Source organism: Pygocentrus nattereri, chromosome 10 (assembly GCF_015220715.1).
Source record: "Pygocentrus nattereri isolate fPygNat1 chromosome 10, fPygNat1.pri, whole genome shotgun sequence".
NCBI classification, from domain to species: domain Eukaryota; kingdom Metazoa; phylum Chordata; class Actinopteri; order Characiformes; family Serrasalmidae; genus Pygocentrus; species Pygocentrus nattereri.
Window position 1 is genome coordinate 22,422,181 of NC_051220.1, and position 26,586 is coordinate 22,448,766.

At 39.2% G+C, this 26,586-nt stretch overlaps 1 protein-coding gene across 2 annotated transcripts; it reads right to left on the reverse strand.

The window, feature by feature from the left end:
• Window positions 1–6,321: 6,321 nt before the first annotated feature.
• On the reverse strand, window positions 6,322–26,384 carry LOC108425598 (doublecortin domain-containing protein 2C). Of its 2 annotated transcripts, XM_017694353.1 has the most exons (13): window positions 25,964–26,384; window positions 25,284–25,332; window positions 24,305–24,381; window positions 23,918–24,049; window positions 23,677–23,826; window positions 23,304–23,358; window positions 17,349–17,457; window positions 14,553–14,653; window positions 13,718–13,861; window positions 13,276–13,368; window positions 9,947–10,016; window positions 7,807–7,850; window positions 6,322–6,446 (listed from the first exon to the last, which is right to left on the reverse strand). In XM_017694353.1, exons 1-12 carry the CDS (start codon window positions 26,254–26,256, stop codon window positions 7,840–7,842), a joined length of 1,284 nt encoding a protein of 427 aa, XP_017549842.1. In that variant the 5' UTR covers window positions 26,257–26,384; the 3' UTR covers window positions 6,322–6,446; window positions 7,807–7,839. The 2 variants fall into 2 exon arrangements, with proteins under 2 accessions (XP_017549842.1, XP_017549841.1); XM_017694352.1 differs by lacking the exons at window positions 6,322–6,446; window positions 7,807–7,850 and having other exon boundaries at window positions 9,120–10,016.
• Between the last annotated feature and the right edge of the window lie 202 nt (window positions 26,385–26,586).

Sequence of the window (26,586 nt, forward strand, 5' to 3'; positions counted from 1 at the left end):
CTGTAGACTGTTTAAATGGGCAAAGCAATATGACATTATATGGTGCATATGTGACTTCTGTTTTTTTCAGCCTTTTCAGCGAACCAGTCTTGTCATCAAAACATAATATTCAGAGCACAATGCTTGAGTCTCAATACTGTTGTACCAATGAGGAAAAAGCTGACAATAACTCTCAGTTGTTACCAGATCCCTGTAAACAAAGTCATTTTTCTGTTAATATTAAGTTTTAACAACTGTTTTGTCACCTGGTGGGCCTATGTTTTAAACAGCAAGCAGAGACTGACGGGGTACGGTAAAAGGTATAATTATAAAACAGGACATTTTGTGTCAAGTCAGATGGCACAGTGCGATAACTTGTGGCCTGAATAACAAAAAGTGAGATCTCAGTCCTGCATTCACATACCAGCACCTTAGCTAGATTTGCCACAAACAGCTAACTAGTTACATTTGCTGCTTCAATACTGCACCAGATTGTTTCAACATCATTTTAAACTAGCCACAAAATCAGATTTTTATGCACAGCTTATGTGGATGCATTTTGACATTAGATCTTTCAGGCTAACGAAGCTAGCTTGTTTATGTTACCTAACTACATTTGTTTAAAGCTTTCTAGCCAGCCACTATTCCAAGACATTGCTAATATTTGCTAGAGTATCTCAAACCATTATAAAATAAAAGCTTTTCATTCTTTCATTCTAAGTTTGTTACGTAAGGGGTCAGCACTCTAAATTGTTCTTTTGACATGCTGCATGATCTCACTTATCAGAAGTGTTTCCTGGAAATGACATCTACTACAAGTTCTACTATAAACAGAACAGCAGTAGTAAAATCAGACAACTAGAGCTAGACCTTCAATTTGAGCCAAAAAGGTCAAAGCTTAGTCAAAACATGAAGAAAAAACCTCTCTGTTAATGCTAATTTCTGCTAGCTTTATTATGCAATTCTAGTACTTCGGCAACACTGATCTAACAGCGATTCACACAAACATTTCTTGGCCATTCTAGAATAAACACAGACATGTGAAGCCTCTAAAAGACAACGCTATTTTATACGAAGATTGTGACAGACATGTTAGCATATATTTTACCTTGTAGCAGTTTCACAGTGTTCACAGTCGGTGATGTTGACATCCTCCTAATGAAAATCAAATATGAAAGGTTGATTCCTCTGTCATTGCCTAATTACACTAATGGTTAATTTAACACATTATGCCTTCCCTTCAGAGCTTGAAGTCCTAACCAATAGGAGAGCTCACTTAGCTTTATCAAGATACCATACAAAAAAATAATTCCTGATTGGCCAATTTTGGGCATTTCATGAATTGAATCCCTTCTTATATCTAAACATCTCAGTGCTTAGCATACTGCTAGCAGCAATGTGTTCTTAGACACTCACACATTATGGCACCTCATTATATTAATTTTGAACAACTGACCACCCACATTGCAGAACAGTACAGCACTGATGCAAATGGTGCAATGCTGTACACCAGTGCTGCCTCATCAGTTCTGACACCTGAGCGGGATGTTAATCTGTGAGCCATGCACAGAGAGGAGCATCACAGCCATCTGCCCTGGGAACACACGCATCCATCTTCCTGAGAGAACAACAATTGTGTACAGGGATGGCCTGATCCTAAAAGGAGAGTGTGAGGGTAAGAGAGAGAGAGAGAGAGAGAGAGAGAGAGAAAAAAAAAAGGAAGATATAAAGCGAGAAAGACATCAAGATCCCAAGCAACTGGCTCCCTCTACTGTGCTAAGTACTGCTTGCCAATCAGAAAGTCACCCATTCATAATTGAAAAGAAACTATAAAGGAAAGTTTGTGAATCAACTTTAAATTTCGTTTGACCAAACTGAGCCTGATTTTAAAGCCTTTGGCCTAGAGCGACATATTCACTTTGGAGGCAGCTTGAAAGCTTTTACATTTTTTTAAAACTTTTCACTTAAAATATGATCTTCAACAAAATTTTGGCAATCAGTTCTTTTAAAGGCTTCAGAATGCATTTTGTTTAGTAGTGTGCCTGGGGCATCAAAAAAGTTTAACACAAACTTTTAGTTATATGAGCATCTGCAGTCTGTATATGACCTAACCCTGGATAATACTGGCCTGAGTTGAATGTGAGTAATTCACCAATCATGTAGTATATGTGAACATTCACAAATTAAAGCTGCCACTCTGCACTTTGACCTTAAAGTCATTGTTTCACAGTATAGATTTAAAACTAATCCGTTTTTCAGTCCAAAGACATATAAACTACTATGGACAAATGCAGAGAAAACACTACACATTCAGCATTTGTCAGAACAAATGAAAGACATTAAGATTATCCCCTAAGAATGAAAGAACCGTCCAATAAGTAAGAAAAAAAAAAGATTTATGTATGAATGAACTAACTGGATTTCCGAATCCTAAACTCTGATCTGACTTGATTTATAATGGATAGTCTTATGTAACAGAATTTGCACATAACCTTTTATAATGATTTATGTTTATTAAACAAAAACCTTGATCAATACATACATTTTGCTTACGTTTTCCAAGAATCACCAAAGGATTTCTAAAGATCAGATGCCATTAGTGCACAGGCAGGCAGATATTTTACAAAATCAGCATGTCATAGATTCCTCATGCACCGGTGCATCCGAGTCAAGACCGAGGCCTGGACACATTGAGTATAAGACCAAGTCTTTGGAGTAGTTGAGTTTGAGTGCAGACCAAGGTCAGGACTGGTGAGACAGAGACAAGACTAGATTTTTCTGAATATAAAATTAAAAGGGGGGGTACAGTTCATTATATATTCATCATGCATAAAATATATTAATAAATCATGTCATATTTCATAATAGACTTTGTAAAATAGAACATTAAATTAATATGTAACCTAAAAGTATTATTCATTATTATTATTATATTATAGCCTTAGTCCAACTTTGCATTGTAACAGTTACCTCTGAGGCATCACACTGAGCTAGCATCAAGAACAATTTCAGAGTCCACCTTACCTCGAGACTGAGGCCAGACTAGAGTATCACTCTTTAAAAAGATGGTTCTTCAAGGCTTCTTTAGTAAAGACAATGGTTCTGTATAGAACTATGAACACTCAAAGAACCCTTTGCATGCTTGTATGGTAAAATGGTTCTTCAGATTGAGAAACTTTTTGATAATGATTCTATACAGGACCAAAAAGGGTTCTTCTACTGTTAAAAGCCTGAAATCATAACAATAGCAGAACCATTTTTGGTGCTTTTAAAAAAGGTTTTCAATCTGAAGAACGATTTAAGCATATAAATGGTTCTTTAAGTGTTCGTGGTTCTACCATTGTACCACCGTACCACTGTGGTTCTACCAGGACTGTTAAGCAGTTGCGAAAATTTGGTCAGGGCTATCGTCAATACAAGAGCCTCCACTACAAGGATTCACATTCTGTGTCCATGATGACCCTGACTATTTAAATTACTTGTTCAATAGACTTTAGGTCCTAAAAATATTGAGCGTCATTAGTTGAATACGGCCACCAATGAAGAGCACATCACATTTTAGAAGGCAATTATCATTAAATTCAGATTATTCCAGTGGATGTACAAACTTCTTTTTACAACTGCATAATGTATACTTACTCATTACGTGCTAGAACAAACTAAGGCCTTTATACCTTTAAACCTTTATAGACTTCATCACCAGATGCCTTTAAAGAATGTAGGAAAAAGCTACATTTGTCTTGCAAACTCAAATTATTTCCTAAAACAAGAAATAGGTGCAATAAATTAATGTAGCTCTTCATCTTAAAAAAGGTTATACATCATCTTTTCTCTAAATGCCCCTCTCAGTGAAGAGCCAATAACCACATCAGGAATGATGTCACCTGAGATTTTTCCATTTGTTTTTATTTTTAGACCTTCCTCATACAGTGTAATCAGCACGAGCCCTGGTGACACAATCCCCTAGCTGCCTGACTCGCATCTTATCAGGCACTGTGAGCTTTTAGCCTTGCTTCCAGCCATTAACAGGAAACAAGCGGAACTCAGGGTGGAAAAACAGCCCTCTATAGTGACTCCTGATGATGTCAGCATCTCAATCAGAGAGATAGAGAGTAGCCGAATCCAGAACAAATAGAGGAGATGACTCTCACTTTCCTAATGATTTGAAATCTGCTGCTGTATTTTACATGGCCTACCACTTTGTGGCTGAGTTACTGTCATTCCAGATCACTTCCACTTTGTTATAATACCACCGACAGTTGACTGTGGAATATTTAGTAGCAAGGAAGGAAATGTCATGACTGGACTTGTTGCAAAGGTGGCATCTTATCACGGTACCACTCTGGAATTCCCTGAGCTCCTGAGAGTGACCCATTCTTTCACAAATGCTTGTAGAAGCAGTCTGCATGCCTAGGTGCTTGGTTTTATACACCTGTGGCCATGGAAGTGATAGGAACAGCTGAATACAATGATTTGCATGGGTGAGTGAATACATTTGGAAATATAGTGTAGAAGAAAGAAGATGGATTAGGAAAGCTCCCATTTGATCCTTTGGTCGGAAAAAGAGTGTGATGCATTATGAGGTGAAATACCAAACCGGTTGTTGTTCCACAGTTGGCAGAACAACTAAATAAATCTGAGCAATGTAATTATGTTCATGGTACACTGATTTACTTTGTGCAAAAGTCTAAGCAACAGAACACAAGTTTATATATAATCATGAATAATGATATTCAACCAATTCGCAGCCATGTAATTCGGCTAACACACTCCGTATTGTGTTCCATTTCTTAACTGTATCATTTTTGATGATCATTGGGCTGTACTGATTGCTCAACACAAATAATCCACAGAACTCAGTATTTTTCTCTGATCACTATCTCTGCTTGACAGAAACAGATTAAATAAAGTTAAAATGCTCATCCAGACATTCGACATGGTGTGCAGTGGAAATAAAGTAAGAGCTACGATAATGTAGGGTCAAGCTAAAGATCACTTTACGCAGACGTTTGTTGCAAGTAACTGTTTATTGGTCTAACCAATTAATGAAAACTACCAACTGTTTCTAAGACTAAAAGAGACAAAGTAGCTAAAGACCAGTCAAGACTCTTAAATATATCATTACAGATGTGCGGCATGCGCCCATCCCTGGGGCCCCTGATGACAACCGTGAATGCTGGCAGGAAGGTGGGCCAGAGGCGGTGCCCAGGAGGCAGGAGGTCTCAGATGGTATATAACAAAACATTACTGCTGATTTTATAAGCTTTCTTGTTTTAAGTTGCTGTGCCAGGAGTCGGGGAGCAATGTACTGGTTGGTACTGATGCTGGATGACTAGTTCTGGATCACAAACGCCACTCCAACTAATACCAAAGGTATTGGATGCTTCTTCATTACTCCAGAGAACAGTTTTACTTCTCAGAGGACTAATGTTGACGCTTGACATTGGGCATGTGTGGCTGCAGTAGAGCGGCCCATTCTGTTTGCAATATTTTTCTTTGTAGATTTGCCATGTATGTTTACACCATGAAGTAGCTGAAAACACTAACTGGAAGTGTCTGGATATTTTTGGACATAGTGGAAATGTGCATCATTTAATCAAATTCTTTTATCATTTTTATTCTTGCGACTGGAGAACACCTAGACAATTACTTAAGTGTGCTATTCAAATGAAATTTATTATAAGCGGAGAGACCTTCAATTAGCATGCTTGTGTACACTTTGTCAACAGGATTTTAATAAGGACGATCTTTAGAAGGCCAAGAGTTGTCCTTCTAAAAGCTCTTTATTTACATAGTAGAATAGCGGCACAATTACTTAGATGGGAGTATGGGGACACAAGCATTGTTTTGTATTCCCTATTAATGTGAAGACGTTAAACAAAAGATATTAAACCATGACCTGCAGGTCAATGACAAGCCCTCATTCTACATAGGAACTAGTCTATGGGTTTGTGAGCAGCATGCTTAATTTGTTGATACTCTCCAGCATAGCAACATTGTTAGATGATTCTATTGGCTTTAATCAGTAGAGTAATCCCACTCGAGGGACACTAAGCCTCTCTGTAGAGCAGTTATCATCCTCCACATGAGGCTTGCTGATTTAGCAGAACGTCAGAATCTCCCCACCTCTAAAAGTTCATCAGATTAAAAAAGAAATACAAAAAATAATTTATCAAAAGTGCCACAGTGAGGCCCACTCAAGACCTTTGCTTCTTAATAATTAATTCCTGCAATTAGGCAACTTACTATGCAGCGAGCGTTAGGGCCCATGCAATATTCATAGCAATTCATAATTATGCAATACATTCCTGATATAAGAACTTCTATCCACAGTGGGGCTGTCAATATAAAGACAAATTTATTTGCTATATAACACTGTTTCATTTCTTCCAAGAGAGTGTTGGTGACTGAGAAGGTTATATGTCTGCTACATGTGCAGTGGCTCTCCGAGTTGTCCCATATAATTCCTGCGGAATAAAAGACAACAAATGTACATCTGGTATTCATTCGCAGCTTCAGGAGCTTAATATCAAAGTGCATGAAAAGCAACAAAGGCTTACCTTGTAAAATAAAAAGAGAAATGTCTATTTTAGAATATGTAAACAGCAGTGGCAGAAATGGCATCAGAATTAGAGCGTGGCAGAGAAAGACTATCTGCAATGCATTGTGTGATAAATTATACATTATGTTCATCCCAGCATGGGAAGAGTCTCGAAGCTCTTGATGGAGCCTGAAGCAAATAGGGAACTGCTGCTACAGTGGACACACTGGACAAGTTTGGCTTTCATCTTGAGATGCAGTTCAAAGCTGGCTTCGAACAGAGCAAACTGGCAATCAAAGCTAATGTGTAACTGGGCAGTGGCAACTTCACAAGGCCCATCATCAGAACAGCAGCAGAGATCACACAGAGACAGCCCTGTCTCCTCAATCTGCTAGGGCAGATCCTCTATGCAAGGTCTCTGGAACAGTATTTTCTCCATGTCAGAAGCTACAGCTCAGGGAGAAGTTCTGAAGGCCTTTAATCAGCTCCTCCAGGATTTCACAGTGTTTGTGTGATGTGTGCTGGCAAAACCATTTGGTCTTGCCTTGGCGTCTCTGAAAATTTGCAAAGAACGTGTTTTTCATGTTTTCACGCCTCATATTTGTCATGAAAATGCTTGTTTACAGCCTGGCTTTAAAAATGAGGAATAATTTTCAACAAACTTTTTAAATGTTTATACATGTTCCTTTTTCCCCCATGTAATTCAGTGCTATATATCAAATCACAGCTGTTTTTGTTCATTTTAGAGAGAATTAAATCACAAATTGAATCACGCCAGACACTCCTGCCGTCTTCAGCTTTTGTTAGTATTAACTGATTCAATGCATTTGCATTTGTAAGCTTCTTCTGGTGTGGCTTCTCTTGTCTTTAAATGACACACACAAAAGCAACTGTATACTATTAGCTCACCTTTTGGAGAACCTTCAAACTGCTAAACATGTGTGAGTGAGTTCCACATCCACATGCATTATATATGTAAAAATGAAAGTTTTTTCCATCATTACAGTGGAAACCATGAAGTATCACACTATCATAATTTTATCTGAATCACTGACGCTTAAGCTAAATGTAAAATGCTAACGGTACCTTGCATGCTAGGAAACCCTCAGCAGGAACAGTGAAGATGATTTACTCTACCATAGCTAATGGCTTATTAATGGCCTGTAATAATCAATTGTTTTAAAACTAAAAGTGAACAAAGAATGACAAAAACTTAGTTTGAAGTCTTGGACATGGTAAATGATGGCATGTCTCATGATGTCAAAATAAAAAATAAAAACTCTTACCTCTTTCTTTTGCTTTTAGGGTGGATGTTACTGTTAGCTTTTGTCTGAAATAAATACAGATTTAAAGCATGTAAAATAGTTGTTTTAATTTAACTAATGGATTAAAACAGGTTTAATAAAAAAAGTCAACTGAAACTTTTTTGAAAGCATGGGAGGCAAATAACTAAACTATGGGTTCTTGTACATATAAATTGAAGATACAGCAACAGATTTCAATACAGCAATATACTTTTTTTCCATACCAAATAACACATCATTTACAGATGAATGTTCCAGAGGCTTCACAGATGATTTATATAGACATAAAAGTAAGCTGTCCTAACACCTGACAATCAGGCACACTCCCCCTGTTTCTCATGTTAAGAAAAACAAGTCATCAGTCTTTTACAAAGGAAATCACTGAACATGGCATTACCCCATCAAACATCATAAGACATGATATTCACAGTCACAGTTCAGGATCTTATCACATGACTAAGAGCTCTGTCTTCAGATTTCAAATGAAACATAATGTTTTACAAGTCAGGCTTTGTCATAATATACAATGTGACTGCTGTTCAAATTTCGCAATAACTCTTGAAGGAGAAACGTTCTTTCAGTGGCACAGGACAAAGCCTGTACTATTGCACAAAGTGAGCAGAGTGCTCTGGCCCCAATCAAAACCAAAAAGGAAACATAGATGGAAGAAATCACTCCAGGGATCTTTCTGTCTGCCAAGGCAAGCCTGGTATGCAGCTGGACATTTTCATATGAAACAGGTTTCCTTCTTCCCAACAGCTTTCCTTTTCAATTACAGCTTGTAGACCTAACTATGTTATGACATGACAACAGCTAAACAGATGAAAAGCAAGCATTTATGTACATGGCTTTACTATAGAATATTCTAAAGTCCTCAGAACAAGATATATACTATACATATGACTGTCTACACACTTAACAAACCACATAGTTATATCATTATATCAGAACCATTTCAGACTCCAAAAGCCCATGCCAGACAGATGTTCCTACGCTGCCTGGAATAAGGTAATATTCATTAAACATAAATCAAAATTTTAAATGTTTCTCTTTCTTCTACAATTTCTATTTGAGAGGCTTGGTTGGAACAGCAACAATATACTATTATAAATGTGTGAAATGCTTCTTTTCCTTTCTTTTTAAGTTAATCCCAACCTAAAGTTGAGAAAAGTCATGAAAAGAGAATACACTATCCAGGATGCACAATAATGCGTGTCAAATATGCCACCACAGCAGGGTTCTCAGCAACAAGGAGACAGGTCCATAAATTGCATGCTTCATCCCTTCCGGGTGCGTGACAGCCCCAAAGTCCAACCAATCAAGCTGAGATATGGAGGAGGTTGAGGAAAATATGGCTAATAGCAGCGCTGGAATACAAAACTCAAGATAGACGTAGCAGCACGCTCTGAGTCTAACAGACAGGACGGAGCAAGGTGGGTGCTGGGATTGTTTTGGCATACATCATGGGCCTTAGATTAGAGTGGTAATGTCCACCCAGGGGGCCAGCACTGCCTCACTTATGCTACCCTGAGGAATTCAGCACAGACAATAGCCACAAGCAGAGCTAACAACCTCCTTTGCTACCTCTGTGCTTTGTAATCTGTTAGGAATAAATTGCTAATACAAGATGCAAGGCACATAGCATTGCAATGGCTTGCACCATCATGGAGGGGAACTGGTCTACCTGTAATGAGAGCCGAGCTAGGAAATGAACTTTAATTAGGAAATCCGTTGTTTGTTAAGTATGAAAAAGGAAAGACAGAATAAAGAAGAGAAATAGGTTTTGTGTTTTGGTCTTACATGTATAGACCACTTAAGTGATAACTGCACTTTTGTGGTTGTTATATCAACATCTTCGAGAAAGCCGTGAGATGAATGTGCCCTCCGCACATACACAGGTGCATTTAATACAGACCAAAGACAACTGAGATTGAGGAGGAACCCAGATGATATCTATAATGAATGGAAGCTCTCCAAGATTTTACCCAGTGGATGAGGTTCTGGTGACATGTGAAGGAAATTGGTAGTGCGGAGTGTATTAGTGGTCCCTTTATAGCTGGATCCTGTTCTGCTGCGTGCCAGGAACAGAGGCTGTGAGGTTACGCAGCTTTCGTGAACCTACCCTTGAAAAACTTTGACATCCGTGACCGCAGTCTATGCAGCTTGGAGGACATCTCCTCCCCTTTAGTGTCCTGCAAACATAAATCAGAATCTCATTCTTTGATCTAATTACATTTCGATGCAGCATGTTCCTCATTCAGCGAACCTGTCAGGTTCCACCTTAAAATGATATATTGTAGTCTAACCAGAGTGTCTTCTTAAGTGGAAGACCATGCATTCTTTTACACATTTAACTACAATATGAACAGATACACTGGCATTTACAGAATTTCATGTGCAATATGACTGATTATATGAACTGATTATATATATTGGTTTTTGTTTGTTTTTTTATCTCCTGTTTATTGTAAAGGAGCTGCAAAAGAACTTGTCCATAAACAGATTAAAAAAAACATTTACCACCTCTGCTATCATGTGATATCAGCTTCTTGTTACTGTACATATATTTACAGTATTTAACTCACAAATGTGGAAAACAAACTGAGCCAAGAACTAAAAAGGACTAAAAAAGCTTTAAAAAGCTTCAAGAGGAAAATCATACAGGCCTAGAGTATGTGGTAGCGCTAAAGTGTCTAAGGAACATGAACCAGAGATAGACAGGCTATGTTTTCTCAAGTGGTTCGATGACCCAGTGAGGAAATCCTGTGCATCTCAGCCTGATTAATGACTTTCCTCTCCTTAATAAACAGTAATTGAATGGTGGGCTGCAGAAGGCCTATCTACTGTGGGGGGGGGGGGGGGGGGAGGTGCAAGCAGCAGCCACAGTACATGGCATAGGCTGGGGTTGATTATAGTTGACCTTGCGTGTGAAACAGCTAGCCTAAGCTGGGCAACTGTAGCCAGAAAGAACAGAAGATAAATGAGCAGATATTGTATTGGCAGAGAAAAGGAGGATCAATGAGGCAATCAATATGTATTTGATTTTTTATCACAAAACTCTGGTGGAGGAGGAAGACGATTGATCAAACGTGCCTGAACACATTGGCATATCTAACAATATTAATTAAGAAAAACTGCTTAGCTGACTGATTGATAAATCAGCTAGTATCCTTAAAATAAAAATAACGACTTTTACAGAGAAAATGTACAGAAGAATGAACACAAATGTCTTGTGGTAAACGTTATTGTATCTCTCTTTTTCTTTCTCCCTCCCTCTCTCACTCATGCACATCATGCTCAGCAATTTAGATCTGTTGAGGTTTCTGAAATATAGCTGTGCATGTATTATTTCCATGAAGGAGGCTTTAGTGCCTTGATATTAACCCAGGTAATTCAATTTAAGCAGATGGCCTGTTCTGACTAGAACACAATCATATAATTGAATTTGGTCATCAATAAAGAGTACAGGCGTCTTGTTGATAAGACAGCAGTGAAACTACCATTCACACCTGCTTCAACTGTGATGTACATGTTATTTATCTCTGGATATGGCTCATAACATTGAATTATATTAAGGAAAGATCAGGGGGTAGCTTGAATTCACCAGACCATCTAACAGAGAGGTTACTCATCTAAGGGTGTTTTTCCACAGCATAAAATACTGGAACCTTTTGCATCAGAAAACTGCTGGCAATCAGTTTTCAAATTTTTGTTTGCTAACACTTGCAGCTAAGCTAAGGCCAACAATGAATTAGAGAATTCTTTACTCCAATTATTTACTTCCAATGATTGGTTGATGTGTAGACTGCTATTTTTTTTTAGCATTTTTCCTTTGTAAAGAGTTTCCCAAGGTGACATATGTTAGATAGGAAGCTAATGGCGTTAGCATTTATGCTAGCCTCCACATAAGTGTTTTTGCTAACATTTTCATGCTCAACAGAGCCAATCTGAAGCTTTGCTTGACTCTTTAAATGAATCTCAGGAAATGTACACATTTATTTGAATAGGTGCACGCAGAATTTCATTTCATGTCAGCCAGTAAGTTAAGCTAACTAGCTACAAGGGAAGCTAATTAGCCAAATTAGACACTTTAGCACTGCATAAAAGCTAAAATGGATGGTTTCAGCAGTCTATCAAGCAGGTATAAAAAAACTAGAACTAAGTTTCATTGGTTCCTGGTCCTTGTCTTGTTTTTGAACATACAGTGGAAAAAAACTTTTTAGGAACTGATCAGTCCCTCTCAAAATATAGTAGTTTTAACAGATTAAATAACAACAGCTAGTATTTGCATAGGTTTTAGGTGTTTTGCTACATGTTGAATTCACATGATAAGTTCATACATGATTGATTTAAGGATATCAGCCACAAAACATTATTTGGTACTATAAGTCATCTAACCACGCACAGCCATAAGCATATGTAGCCCAACAATAAGTCAGACTCTACACTAGTGCCACAATATACATATTACTGTCAAACCCCTGAAACATAGATCCGCTCGCAGGCCATACTCATGTATTATGATGCTGAATTATAAACATAGTTAGACAGGCGGAGAGTACTGTTCAGCCAATATGTGTGCATGGGGAATACATGCCTTCAACAAGAGAATATTTATTGAGCACTGCTGAGTGTAGAGCGAACATGCTTAATGGTTAATATTCCACAGTTCCTTTGTGCGTGCCCTACTTGATTAGCACTTACATGTCTTTAGTGGATTGAATGAGTCTGAACAGTGCAGTCATCAAAGGGCCACCTCGTCTGCCACTAAATCAAATATTGTTTTGAGCAGCAATGATGAGTCTGCCAATTAGCCACGTGAGGAGCAGAGAGAATTGCCGCTATTATACACTTGCCATTCACTGGATCTATAGCACCTCTGATTCAGCCATCTCTGCATGTGACTAAATGTGATAAGTAATGAATATGACTATTGATGAGGCCTTTAACAAGGTAATAACTGTGGTCCCCAGTCAATAATTATTTCGATAAGAATATCTTTATTATGAAAATGCAGACTACAGCAAAAATCGCCAACCAAAACAGTACCCAGTGGTGTAATTGCCTTTGTCTGAAATTATAGTTTTCATTAAACACAATGCTGTATGTTATTGATTGTTTAAATAAGACTCAATATCTCCCTCCATTTCAAAAGAAGTGTGAAATTGCATGGCATTGTAATATTCACTGTTTTGTATGTTCATTAACGTTATGAGATTCACACCACTAAAAGACAGAGATTACCAGACCTGAATAGGCCTGGTTTCTAAATGGGACAATTTTCTAAGGCTCAAGTCAGGAAGGAAAGCAGAATATGTCTTCTCATAAGCACAGCAATCGCATGTGTAGAGCAGAGCAGGGGACATGAAAGACTGTGATTAGTTTCAGGCTATATGCCACAAATGAAATCGTAACAGCCTCTATAAATTCCAAGCAGCGTGAGTTCCGTACCTTGTGCTCCAGTTCCAACCCAGACTGCCCTCTAGGCATGGCGAGGTGAGAACCTCTCCCTGACTCTCCTGAAGCAGAGCCATTTACTGAAGTCTGTCAGACAAGCAACACACACTTCACTTACCAACATTATAAAGTCATGCCCTGGTATTTTTAGTTGTGAGTGACAGATCAGAGCAATTTTACAAGCTTTTGGTATGCATAGTCAGTAGGCTTTAAAGTATAGCTGTCATGATTTTTCAATTAAACTCAATTACTTAATTAAAAGGAAATAAATAATCAACTTAAAATGACCTTCTCAATGAAGTGGCAATTTACATGATAATAATTAAAATTTTAGAATTTTTTACATCCTGAAAAATGCCCAAATCCTACATAGTATAGCTTTAAACAAATAACATGCGGTATTAACTCAGTAAGATATCAGATAACAACTGAAGACCTTATAAGAAATGTTTGATGGTAGTCTTGGAGTAGTGTCTGCATCAGAACCTCTGAGCAAGGATTTGTGAGGGCTTTGACTTCCATTCTTTGGTGGGGGGTATTTGTAGACATAGAGTTCTTCATCAACCACTTTGTCTTCAATCTGTGAAGAAAAAGGCAACATCGTTCTTATATATGATACATTGTATGGCCAAAAGTAGCATCCTATGATAGTGCCACATTCACTTCACTGAGCTCCTCAGTACAACTATTGTTGGTCTATGAAGATATCATGGTTATATGTTTGATTTAATGCATCTGTTAGCAATGTGTATGACTAAAACACCTGAACTTATTAATGAGTGTCCACATACTTTTGGCTACATAGTGTATATACACTCATGGTTGGGACATGTAGCCACTATTGCTATCACTGGATTTTAGTGACGAAAATTGCAAACTGTGTCCACCATATAGAAATCACATGATTTTCATGTTCAGGCTCATGTAAACACTGCATTCACATGATGAAAATAATGTGACTTAATTTGTGAGAATTGGTTGTGACTTATCAAAAAAAGTTTATTTGCAATGAAATATTGGTGTGATGGCCCTGATTTCCACATGTAGCAATTGTGATATGCCTATAACGTAAAATGACTATACCAATTCAACAAAATGCCCTCAGAATCGCATAAGAATGTCTGAGATGTTCACAGCACACAGTAAACCCTTTGCACATTGAAGTCTCCTGTGAGTTCAGTATTGCAAAGGCCAGTACTGCAATACTGTAGCAAAAATCAACAAACAATTTATTGTGCAGCCCTAGTGTGTGTGTGTTTCAGTCTCCTCACCTGATCTATGGGCAGATCCACCTTTGTGTTGCCGTCCTCTAGCACCTCAGACACGCCCACAATTTCCTTCCTTTTGTTTTTGGCTTGGAATACGCTGTCCTCTGAGGAGGGTAATTAATCACAGTTACTTGGGTCTTTGGATCCTGCCATTCTACACTATCTTTCCTTTTTTTTTTTACTGCAGCAGTGAATGTGATCAATGCCCCTGTCAAATCGCTTATTTGTTTAGAGCTTAAATCAAGGGAGTGGTTATTGAAAAGTTTGATTTCCCTGATGGTGCTCTTGGAAGTTAATTCAAAATTCAGCATCCAAGGCATCAGTATAGTGCAGCAGAACAGAAAATGGGAAAGTAAGCTAAGTGTCAGAATCATTTCATGAATGATCAAAAATGGTGGTTCAATTATTATCAAACAGCAAATAATTCATTTAAATAATACTTCAACGTTCAGTCTCAATAAGGAGACACAGAAACAGCACTGATGAATTCATTTGAACAAAGGTAAATAGAAAAAAGGGCTGACCTGCCAAAATCTTTGAAAAGATTTCCTTTGTAATTGGCAGACAGGTTTACTGCATGGGTAACACAGCATCAGTGACGGAATTAACGGCTCTTACTTTGAATCAGCTTACATAGTTTCTAATGCTATCAATAGCTGAACTCAAATGTGGAACATGATGATGATCTATACCAATGAAAAACTAAATCAATCCAAAATGAAAGTCCTAGTGGTACAGACGGCATTAGATTAAGTCAATAACAGTCTACCGCATCATCCCAAACATCAAATTAGCTTCACCCAAGCGAAACAATTCACAGCACATTGAATAGCCTGGCTTTTTTCCTGGAGACACAAACTACACTGGTCACTGCTTCTGACATTCAAAGGTAAGACAATCTGTGCTAATGATAGGCTGCAAGGATATGCACTTCTCCTGCAATTGGTGATGTCAACAGCACTCACGCATATGGCATGTTTTATTACCCCTCTGCAGTAACTGATGTAATTAAGAGGACGCCTATGCTTGTTTTTTTTTTTCTTTCAGTTTCTGCCATTAGCGATAGCATTATGAGAATGCTTTGCCACATGGGATGATCAAGTGTCCAGAGCTGGAGCTGGAGACCAGGCAAGAGCGCCTTTTACAAGCCTGGCTGCAGACATCCCGGCCGGCACTAATGCGGCCTCGACGCAGCCCAGGGAAATTCAACTCCATCACTAGGACTGCTGGCTCGGCTCTTATGTGTGAAATGATGGCAGCTCCACAGTGCCTGCAATTACTCACTGAATGACCTCATAGGATCCGGGAGAGGTGATGCACTTAAAGTGGTAAAATGCTCCTGAAACTTTATTTATATCACTTGTCCTCTCAAACTAACAATTTTCAGCCAGAATTATAGACATGTTTATCACATATACAGTCTGTACCTAAAACCTGGCAGGTGCCGATTTTTGTTACAAGTCCCCCATGTTCATTCCATTATATCAGTCAAACTAGGAATGACATGAGTTTTCTACAGTATACAGAGGGATTGTTACAGGGATCACTGAAGATCATTGTGCTAAAGCAGCACTCAAAAGTTGGAGCCATGCTTTTGAATATAGTGTTTTTTCTGAATGATCTACTCTTCAAAAAGAATGATCTTGTATGTCATGGACATATTTCATGACAGAACATCACGTCTTTCTCCAAGTCGTACTCCAAATACATGAGTTTTTTCTTCCATGCAACTCTGAACTGTCTGATTCTTATTACTTCTTTTTTTGTTGTTCCTAGTCTTCATCATTATCCAAATCTTTCATATTGTCAGTACTGGCAGTAAAGCCACATTTTAATAATCATTAACCAAGGCTATGATATAATGCTAGTAGTTCTAGAAACAAGCTGTCATTTGCGGTCACATTTTCTAACACAACAGTAAGGTTACAGTTTACAAGTTCTGAGAGAATTTATTCGGTCAGAGTTCCTTGTCTGACCAAACAGGCTCTAGATTCTGCTCAGTAGGGTGAAAGTAGTTGTTTTAATATCAATGGTGCATATTTGTAAATGTGCAGAAACTTAACGATCCTAGTGTTTTGTTGAAAGGTGAAAAAAAATGAAAAGGGCGAGTGGCTACTTGGGCCATAGCCTCTGTGTTTTTAGTGGCCTAAATGTGAAAAGTTGTGGCCAGAGGTACAAGGTAACAGACAATGCCGACCCTTGATTGTCATGCTTCGGCAGTAATAATTTAACAGTGTGCGCATGTAACAGGAAGGGAGTCAACGTTATGTCTAAAACACCCCCGTTTTGTTGTGCTACTTGTGCTGAATAACTTATGAACATTTTGATTCTCTATCAGGAGAAAATTGGAGCATTTTGTTTCCCTGGCGCAGCTAACAAGGCTTACTGCATACATTTTCTGCAAAATGGCCTGATTGAACTCATCTATGATTTACAGCGCTCTGAAGTATTTGAAGTTTTTGCATGGTTTAATATTCATCTCGTAAGGCAGTGTTCTATCCAGGAATGGAAGCGAGCTCCCTTGACATAGGTAGTCTTTAGAGAACCGCCTGCAAATTCAAAGTAATCCCTACCACACACTGCCTTGTTATCTGTTTTGTGCCTCACACATGTAAGAGTGTGAAATATCTCACACACACACACATGCACACACTGAAATAAAGCTGCTTTCCACCAAAACAACAACCTCGGTTCCCATCTCCACTTGATCTGGAAGTGATGAGGGAGGGGAAACATAGCTCTAGCAAAGGGGGAGGGGGAAAACAAAAAAAGAAAGTTATGCATAACTGTTACACTCACCCTGTGCTGTGAAAAGGTGTGGGATTTTCAAGCCACGCCTCTGCTGTTTGGCTCTGTGAGGTTTGGCATAGAAGTGGGAGTCTGCACTGCCTTCCAGGCGATCAGCAAACTACAGCAGTGAAGAAGGAGCAGCTATCAAGCAAAGCCTATAACTTTGATTCAGGTTGTCGATTACTAAGCCGCTGACGCTGGTTTAAAATCCATCTCTAATCATACAAAAACTGTTTTGGAACTCCAACTTGTTCCTCCCCTTTCCTTTCTTTTTTCTTTATATTTTCTATTGACCTCAATATTTCACAAGCTGATATGCTTCGTGGCTCCCCGGTGACTGACGCCGTATTGAATTCGTCTAGTTCCAATACATCCCCCCCTGCACAAGCTATCAATCACCAGAGAGCTCAGCAAACTAATCATTTATTAATGAAACAGAGCAGCCATGAATTTCTAACTGCATTCGTCTTATTTATCACGCCAGATCAAACAATGAGAGTCCAAACAGGCTTAAAAGGAGAGGCAGTTGGAGGGAATAACTTATTCCTAGGCAGACGGCAGACGGTTATTAATGAAAAGAAAAGGGCTAGGAGACTGGAATGGAGAAAGAGAGATGGGGGGAGAGAGGGCGCAGTAGGGAGAGGAGTTATAGGGAGAGTGATGCTTTGACAGCAGGATGCATGTCTGCATTAATGCTCCTACAAAAGGCAATTTTCCTCCAGCTGGCAGTGCATATCCACCATAGGTAGGCAAGGTGAGCCGTCTGTGTCCCCAAGTGAGGCCGAGAGAAGACTTAATGTGTTTTTTTCTCCAGCTTGGCTGCTGCTGTTAGTTGACTCCACAGACAGGCTGCTCAGGGGCACTTCACTGATCTCCAGCTTCCACTAGAACACACTCCAGGCCGTGGAGTTTGCAAGCCCACTAACACGGGGTCTGGGGAATAGCCCAATATTTGTTCCCTCGCCTGCTTATTTTTTAATGCAAAGGCAAACTTTTGAATTCCAACAGCCGTTGGTGCTCGAGAGAGACTTAAAAAACAGGCCAGGCAATAATTGGGAAAGAATATGCAGTCCATCAGAGTTCAAAGTAAGTTCATTAAACAGTTCTAAACAGAGGGAATGATAAAGAAAACAGGAACTACAACTAGAAATTATGACTTTTTTTAAGGCTGCATCTTTCCTCTGCTGAAAAGTCTGCACTACAAAGTGGTGAGAATGCAAAATGATAAGCTGAAGGTTGCGGATTACATATTGTCTGAGCCCTGCAGGCAGTGTTTGACTCTTTCAGAACTGTCCAGCTTAAGAGGTCAGACTGACAGGCCGACTCACAAAAAAAATTATCCGCATTGGCGAGATGGTCAGATTTGACAGATTCAAAACAATAGCTGATGACATGTTTACTGTGCTCTAGAAGAGCAGATAGTTTAGGTAATGCCGGGCTACTTTGTCTACATCCAAATGTCTTTACAGGATTTGTAACCTTACATAAATAAATGTTTTATTTCTCTGAATAGGTAATCCAGGTGAATACTCTCAAGGTCTATAATTTCTTCACAAAAAACGGTCAAAGGACAACGGATTTGTCTGATTGTCAATCACAAGGAACACGCTAGCACATCTCTAGTACTTTGTATTAGCCAACATCGCAAAATAAATAACATCATTTGCTCTTTAATAGGTCAAAGTGGAATTTTAATTTTGTAAATGCAAAATCACCATTTAAATAACATGCATTAAATGAAGTGTTATATCTAAAGTAGGCTGTGTAGCACAATAAGTCATGCATAATTACACCACCTCATTTTAATGTAGCTGCAGCTGCACTGAAATACAGCATGAGTGCACTACTAGCCTCACGTTAATTACATCATGAAATTACAACATAGATGTGCCAAATTAAAACGATACATTGGCAACCACAAAAAAATGTCTGATTCCAGTCTTGGAATCACCCATCCCTAGTGATTAAATTCATGCATGGTTCATCAACCATTTATACAAAGATCAGGTCGTTAGCAATTTGGCCCTCTGACACAGATTCATCTGCAAACTGCCATTATAGTGTTAAACTGTTAAATAATTTTTGACACACATCTAACAAACTGTGCTACAAATTACAGAGAAAAGAGGCATATGAAATTTAAGCCCACCTCCACCCGTGCCAGGGCTGCTACAGTTGCTCTGGAAATCCCTGATTCTGGTTTAAAGAGCTCTTCTGAGATCAGCATTTCTGTGCCTCTAGTAAAAGTTAGGTTTAAGGCATCACTAATTCGTTTTTGTTAAAATTGAAATAAGTAACGTTACTGAGTCAGGAAAAAACAGGCTAAAATATCATGTGCATGAGCTGCTGAGAGTTGCTTCAGTTTTCGCAAGAGTTTTTCAGACCACATCACATATCTACACTTATGTCACACACACAGAGTCAAAAGGAAGTTCTGGCTCAATATTTATATCTCAAATCCAAAATCGTCATTATGAAGCTGATGAAGACATGATGGCAACAGTAGATTATTTACTTACATCGTCAGGGGACACATCCTTCACTAAGTTTTGACTGAGTTCTGTTCAATAATCTTTCAACGCTCTCTCAATTATTAGATTCCTCTGCTCAAGGGCGTCTGAAGAACAACCATCAATATAAAATGTTCTTCCACATGTTGTGTGCAGGTCTCTACATCCCCAAATTTTACATTGTGCAGCTTTAAGTGTGGATCATCAGAATTGGCCAAGATCTGGTTTAGCTGAATATTTTCATGCAAGCAGTAATTGGGCAATTTATTTTATTTTGGCCAAATCCGCATTGTAAATTTATGATGTAAAAACTGTTGCTACATTGGCTAATAAAAAAGTAGCAGAAATGTGCTGGAACCAATCTAACATTCTTAATAAACTTTGGCTTCTAAAAATCAGGATGATTTTTGGCTGTAATGGAATCAGAACAGTAGTCACTCTCCCAGTTAGGTTAGTTATTAGAATTTGGGTGGGGGAAGGCAGAGAAAAGGCAACTCCAACCTGAGTGACGTGACAGCAGCTCATGAGCCTGGCATGCAGGAACCCCCTGCTGTATGACTGAGCCACTCCCTCTGCCGGGGCAGGACAGGCCTGACAGGCAGCAGCTGGATGGGCGTCACCACCAACCTACCCATGGGAGAGGCACTCTTCCCCAAACAGGAAGCTGTGCTTGGGATCGCAGCTGGTCCGAGAGGGGCAGGGCTGTGGGCATTAGAAGGGGACAGATTCTTCTACAGTTCTACGGATTGGGTTTGGCTGCATGACCTGATACCCGCCTTTGTGAGCTAATCTCATGCACATGTGGCAGGAGGGAACCTCCCGTCTAGGCAGCGCAATCGTTTCCACCACTGCTGAAGTGACAAACCGAAGCACTTTCCCCTCCAGTTCAACTTTCCCAGACTTCTCGTTCAACATCTGTCACGCCAATGGGAAAACAAACACCGCATGCTGTGCCGCTGCTTTCATCTGCCTCCACAGTGCCAGCTTCAGCCGCAGCACTGTGGGATCCAACCACCGCACTCGCATTTACTCACTGTCTTTACTCTCAAAGCTCTAAATGACCCAACCTTGACATTCATTCAGCCCACAAGACCAAAGCAATATGTGCTATAAATGCTTCACATTCATGATTCTGAGAGGAGAAGACAAATCCTTTCTGTAACGCTCCAGTTTGTTGTCAAACTGTTGATAACATTTCTAATATCTCTCCAGAAACATGACATCATTGCATGATGTAAGAGGCTGAAGAAAGAGAGAAATGCATAGAGGGGGTGAGTTGGTGGTGGTGCTCAAGAGAGGCTACAGCTGTCTCTGTCTCCCCCTTGTTGTCAACAATGTAATAACAGACTTTAGCATTCAGGTATTAAGACAGACTGGATTGAATTTGGATAATAACAAAAATATTGTGTTCAGCTCTGCTTTGCCTTAAGTCTTAAGTTAAGTCCTGTTAAGTTATGCAATTTTTAAGCTTCTCCATGCTGTTCACTTGATTGCAATCAGATGCATTTTCATTACATTAGAAGCATCGGCTTCTGGCTCACAACGTTTTACGTCAGACAGTCTGCACATCTGCCAATTCATCAAGACAGAATGTGCAGTTTTTCTCGTTTGATGTTTCTGCATGGCCTGTGGATCAAAACAGCTTCATTCTCATCTGAGCTTTCACCATCTCAGATTGACAAAATTAAGGCCGCAACTGACACCTGAAGACAATTTGAGAAAATAAGGATAAAAGTTCACAGGCGTTCTCAGGGACAGAAGTGTAGTACATGAAACTGTGAGCAGGTCTTTTGTTTCTGAACAAATGCCGATTACAGGTAAATGTAAACAGATGATACAGCTAAACCTATGCATTTAATGACAGTTTAATGAGACTTTGATGGCTCCTCTATCTTCATTTTACCAAAGATAATTTGCCACTTTCTCCAAATTATTTCTTCCTCTCAATCAAGTTGATGATGCATGAGAAGTCAATTAGAGAACAACACCTATGGAGTGGCCACAAGAGCTTTCTCCCCGTCACATCACTTGGCATGCAGGTAGCTGTCATTTTTCTAGCTTACGATAAACAGATGTCACCCACTTCTTTTCGGAGCGGTCCCAACCCCAAACTGCTGAGGGTGCATTATTTCTCCAAGTCCTATTTGTGGGGTCTTATCCATGTGTGGACCGTCCTGAAGCATCAAGCGCGCACTTCCACCCACAACTCCATCTCAAAACAATTTATCCTCATTGTGTGGGAGTGAGGGTGGGTTTCAGCATGCTCCCTTGTTGATGGTGGTAAGCCCGTAAGACTGGTTGCACTTGATCAAATGGAGCGGGTACGGAGCATTGGGAATGCCTGATAGAGATGGAGCTGAGAGGAACTCAATGCCTCCTACAGACAGTGATTGATGAAAAGCATCTCCCTGTCCACCACTCCAACTGCCAGAGATGGGCTGACTGAAGATGTTATTGAGATTCTGGGAGAGTAATATGTCTTTCAGCAAACTGGTGGTCCAAACACAAACAGCACAAAACAAGAATCTTGTAAACACCAGCTTTCTTTTATAAGTTGAAATTCAGAATAGTCACACCTTTCTAAGTATGATCACTGGTTCTTGTAAGGCATTTCAGCCTATCCCATCTGAAATGTTGGTATCAAAGCCGATTAAGACGCTTTGACTATCCATGGCTATTAAGCCTGATGAAGTTGTGATCCTTTGTTAAGGCTATCTCATCTCATTGCTAATTTACTGTAGCACTTGCTGTAACATTTTGAAGTAACCAACATCATACAATTTCTCACCTAAATTACTGGTTTGTATAGATCCTGTCTCAATAAAAATAAAGCATGGCAACAACTTACTAAGATGTGGGGATGGGATCCTAATGTATGGTTATGAAAGAGGTAATTAATTTACAGCCAAGATTTAGTAAGGCATGAAAATGATCTTGGTGTTGCCATGACTTTATTATCTTGTTCCTACACCTTATTAAGTCGTGGACTTAACTCATTTAACTCATGGACTTCGTCTCATTTCCACACCTTACTAAGTTGTGACTACATATTACAATCCCACACCTTGGTAAATAATGCTCATACCCTTTATATTTTATTAAGAAATGATGTCACCTGCAACTCCATAAGTTTGGGTAATGGACATTTTTCCTAACTTTAACATACCTGAAGTGTGCATTGTGCAGCTGTAACATCTATGAAAAAAATTAAAGATTTCAGGATTTGATATTGGCAGAAAACCAATCTTGGGATTGGGGGCAAAAAACTGCGTCAGGACATCCCAACTACCATCTACTTCATCCCTGATGTTTGAGGCATCACTTAATTAGCACAACATTAAGGGAAAAGATATCTTGATTTCTAATATGGTTTGTAAAACTAGCCAGTTGCGTGCTATTGAGAGTTTCAGTTACAGCAATCAATTGTGTTGCAAGACACTGTTGCAAGACGTACCTTGAGTCTGGGAGGCTTGCCACTCTTTAGCGGTGGAAGAATTTCATTCATGACACTAAAAAAAACACAAAAGTGTTAACGTCAAGTATAAAAGAAATTCTATAATGTCCAGATCAGTACTTCTCTGTCTTGTCACTGTTGTAAAAAAACATCCTATCTCTGAAATTATAGCTTTAAAGATAAACACCTATTACTTAATTTAACTTAAAAAGAATGTAAAAGGTTTGCACTAAATGTTCCTACAATATAAAGAAAAGCTGTAATTTTAAAAGTGGTAAAAAATAAAAACTCATAAAAAAGTTGAGGTTTTCTTATGAACTCAACAATTTATAAATAGATGCATCTCAGTCACATAATTTTGAAATGTACTTACGTATCGCTGAGATCTAGGATTACTCCTTTGTTTGGAACCCACTGAAAATAAGACAACGGTCGGAACTTCTCTGCTCCTACAGCTACGTAATAGTGGTTGTTCTCAAGTTCAGCTGCACCAAGTAATGGAGTACCATCTAACATGCACAACCTGCAAGAGATGCACAGTGCAGTGAAATCAGCAAAAACATTTGTAGTAGACTTCTAAATTCTCAAGTGAAAAGAATGTCCATATTTCCTACCTGTGCACAGCTCCTGTGCGAGGATTCACTTTCTCTGTCACCATGGCCAGTACCCTGTCCCAGCTGGTGAGTGTATATTTTGGTAGCAGTATCCGAGCTGGAGGAACGAAGACATCTCCATTGGTAAAAACACTACAAAAACAATCACATTCGGAACTCAGGAACTCACTTCAGGAACCTGTTTAACTTCATACTGGCCGAAAAGTGGTAAAACCTTTTGATAAGTAGAACCATGCAAATACATTAGATGAATGGTGGAAAAACTTAACCAGGAAACAGTGCTCTGACTTGATGTTATTCATTTGCCATTAGAAGTAAGACTTCAATCCTGCCTGAGGGTTTGCCAGCAAGAAATTCCAACAGGGAGACACTGAAATTAAAACTCACTTGATGGTGCATGGCTCATTAATGTTTTTCCTCCAGCGTGCTGGGACAATTATTTTGCTGTGAACCACAGGTCGAATCTGTGATGAAGACAAAATGAACAGTTCCCCGCTGAGCATCCGTGGAACGTACTGCTCTGTCATTCATTTGGAGATTTGACATACTTCCGACAGTTGCAAGCTAAAATAACAGTTTTTTGCAGGCTATGTTGTTTGGTATTCATGCATTAGGCAGGCATAAGGACTTAAAAGGTGGCTCAGAGCTGAATCAATCATAATTACCAAGAGAATAGGCCATGTAAAGTTAAACTGAGATTGCTTAAGCTCACTTAAGGGATCCAAAAAAACTACAGCATCATATAAAATATGTTCAACAACAGATAATAAACACTATTTCAGGTCACATTTCATGGCACGTGCTGTTACAGACAGAATACAATCATTCGACTTGAGGCAACACAGTGTTGTCAATAGACTTGTTTCTCTCATCTATCTTGAGTATTACTCTTAAACGAACGAGAGAGGCATGAAGTCACTCAGGCAATGCAGTGGTCACACGCTGAACTGTAATTCATTTAGAGGACTGTATTGATCTAAGAAAGTGAGTCATTTATGAAAAATGCATGGTATGAATCTTCATGTAATGGTGGCACAGCAGCCCAAATCACATTGAAACACTGTTATGACTCTCTGCCTCTGAAATTTGTCTCTCAATTAGGTCTACAATGCTGACACACAAAACATGATGTAGCTAGGCTTTGGTGAATGAACTAGAAACCAATAGCTTTGTGGTTCTAAAATCATACACTGTCCACTGAATGTAATAGAACTATCTGTGCAAATACAGAACTGAAAGGTACCAATAACACCATCATCTCATTTTTTTTCTGTAATATTTTATATTATATAAAATATTATAGTTTTTTTTTACTCCGTTCAGCACAGCAATTTTATGGATCCCTTGTCTCCTCATAACATCTTACCTGTTTCTTTTCCTTTCTCTGTGGTCTCTTTGCTGTTATACGACAGTAGCTATAAAAAAGGGGAAAAAACACACTTCAGCTTTTACTGTCAGGTGTACTTTTCCAAGTTGATGCCACTATAAGTTGTTTCTTTCTCATGTCTCTTCATGAGGAAAGATATATTTTAGTCTAAAAAGTCTTCAAGTATTTAAAAATATGGTCTTTAAAAATATAATTTAGGCTGTACTACAAAACCCTTACGGATGGTGCTTATTATTTAATAAGGTGTGGCCACAAATTAGTATATTGAGGCCAAAAGCTCAGTTTCTCATAACTCATGGCCTCAATGTATTCATTTGTGGCCTCAAAGTAATAAACTGTGGTCTCAATATAGTAAAGTGTGGCCTCAATGTAGCAAACTGTGACCTTAACATATTCATTTATTTGTGGTAACGTCTGAAATTAACCACCATGTCAATGGCTCCATACGATCACGTGAGGTCAGTGTGAACTAAACAATTGTCTTAAACTCAGCACACCTGACATACCATTAAATCAAACACGCTACACAGCTACAGGGTAGACTATCTCATGTTGCATGTCAGTTCACATTGTAACGCTATGAGCAGTGTTGCTTACAGCTCGTGTATAAAACGCACTGTTAATGTAACCGTTATCCTGTGTGAGCTGAACGAACTTACTCCAGTTTTTTCAGCCGTTCAGTTCCAGCTGCAACGTATCTCTCCCCGTGTAAGAAGTGCTCCAGTGCCAGGACTCTGTGGCCTTCTTCAGGAGTGTAAATGTTTCTTACAGCTCCAAAGGGAGCCTCAATAGCCCGTGTAACCGAGTTCAGGAAACTCTCAAAAGTCGCAGTGTGGCGCTGGTTGATGACAAACCTTTTGCCAGGATAGAAAGCGTCCCCGTTCCTGTACACAACGATGGTTTTGGTAGCCGGAGGCTGCGGAGGAAACTCCCGGCCAGAGCTTTCAGACATTCTGGGCGGTAAATAATACGAGCTACCAAAGAGTGCGTGAGTAAGTTCAGAGGGTAAACATTATCCCGTGAAAGAGGAGCAGCATGCGAGGTGTTGGGTGCTGTGAGGAGTTGGCTGAAGTGAACATTACTGCATGGGGTTAGCCGACAAGCTAACAGCGCTCTGACGCTCCTTTATACATCTCCATGGAAACCGAGTGGGAAAACGCGATTAGAAACAGATCGACTGTCCAATTTAACGTTAGTTACTTCTTCACCGAGTTACTCTTTAAAAAGCTCAATCTTACTATCAAGCAGCGTGGCCTTTAACACTGAAGAGGTAACCGGAGAT

Bases quoted from the DNA above. Each gene is read 5' to 3' on its own strand.
- LOC108425598 (XM_017694352.1), bottom strand. From the start codon at position 26,256: ATGTCTGAAAGCTCTGGCCGGGAGTTTCCTCCGCAGCCTCCGGCTACC. The intron at 24,050-24,304 runs GTGAGTTTTAAT...TTGTTTTTGTAG, and splicing joins AATGAGCCATGCACCATCAA to TGTTTTTACCAATGGAGATG. The intron at 23,359-23,676 runs GTAAGTACATTT...TGTTTTTTTTAG, and splicing joins ATCCTAGATCTCAGCGATAC to TGTCATGAATGAAATTCTTC.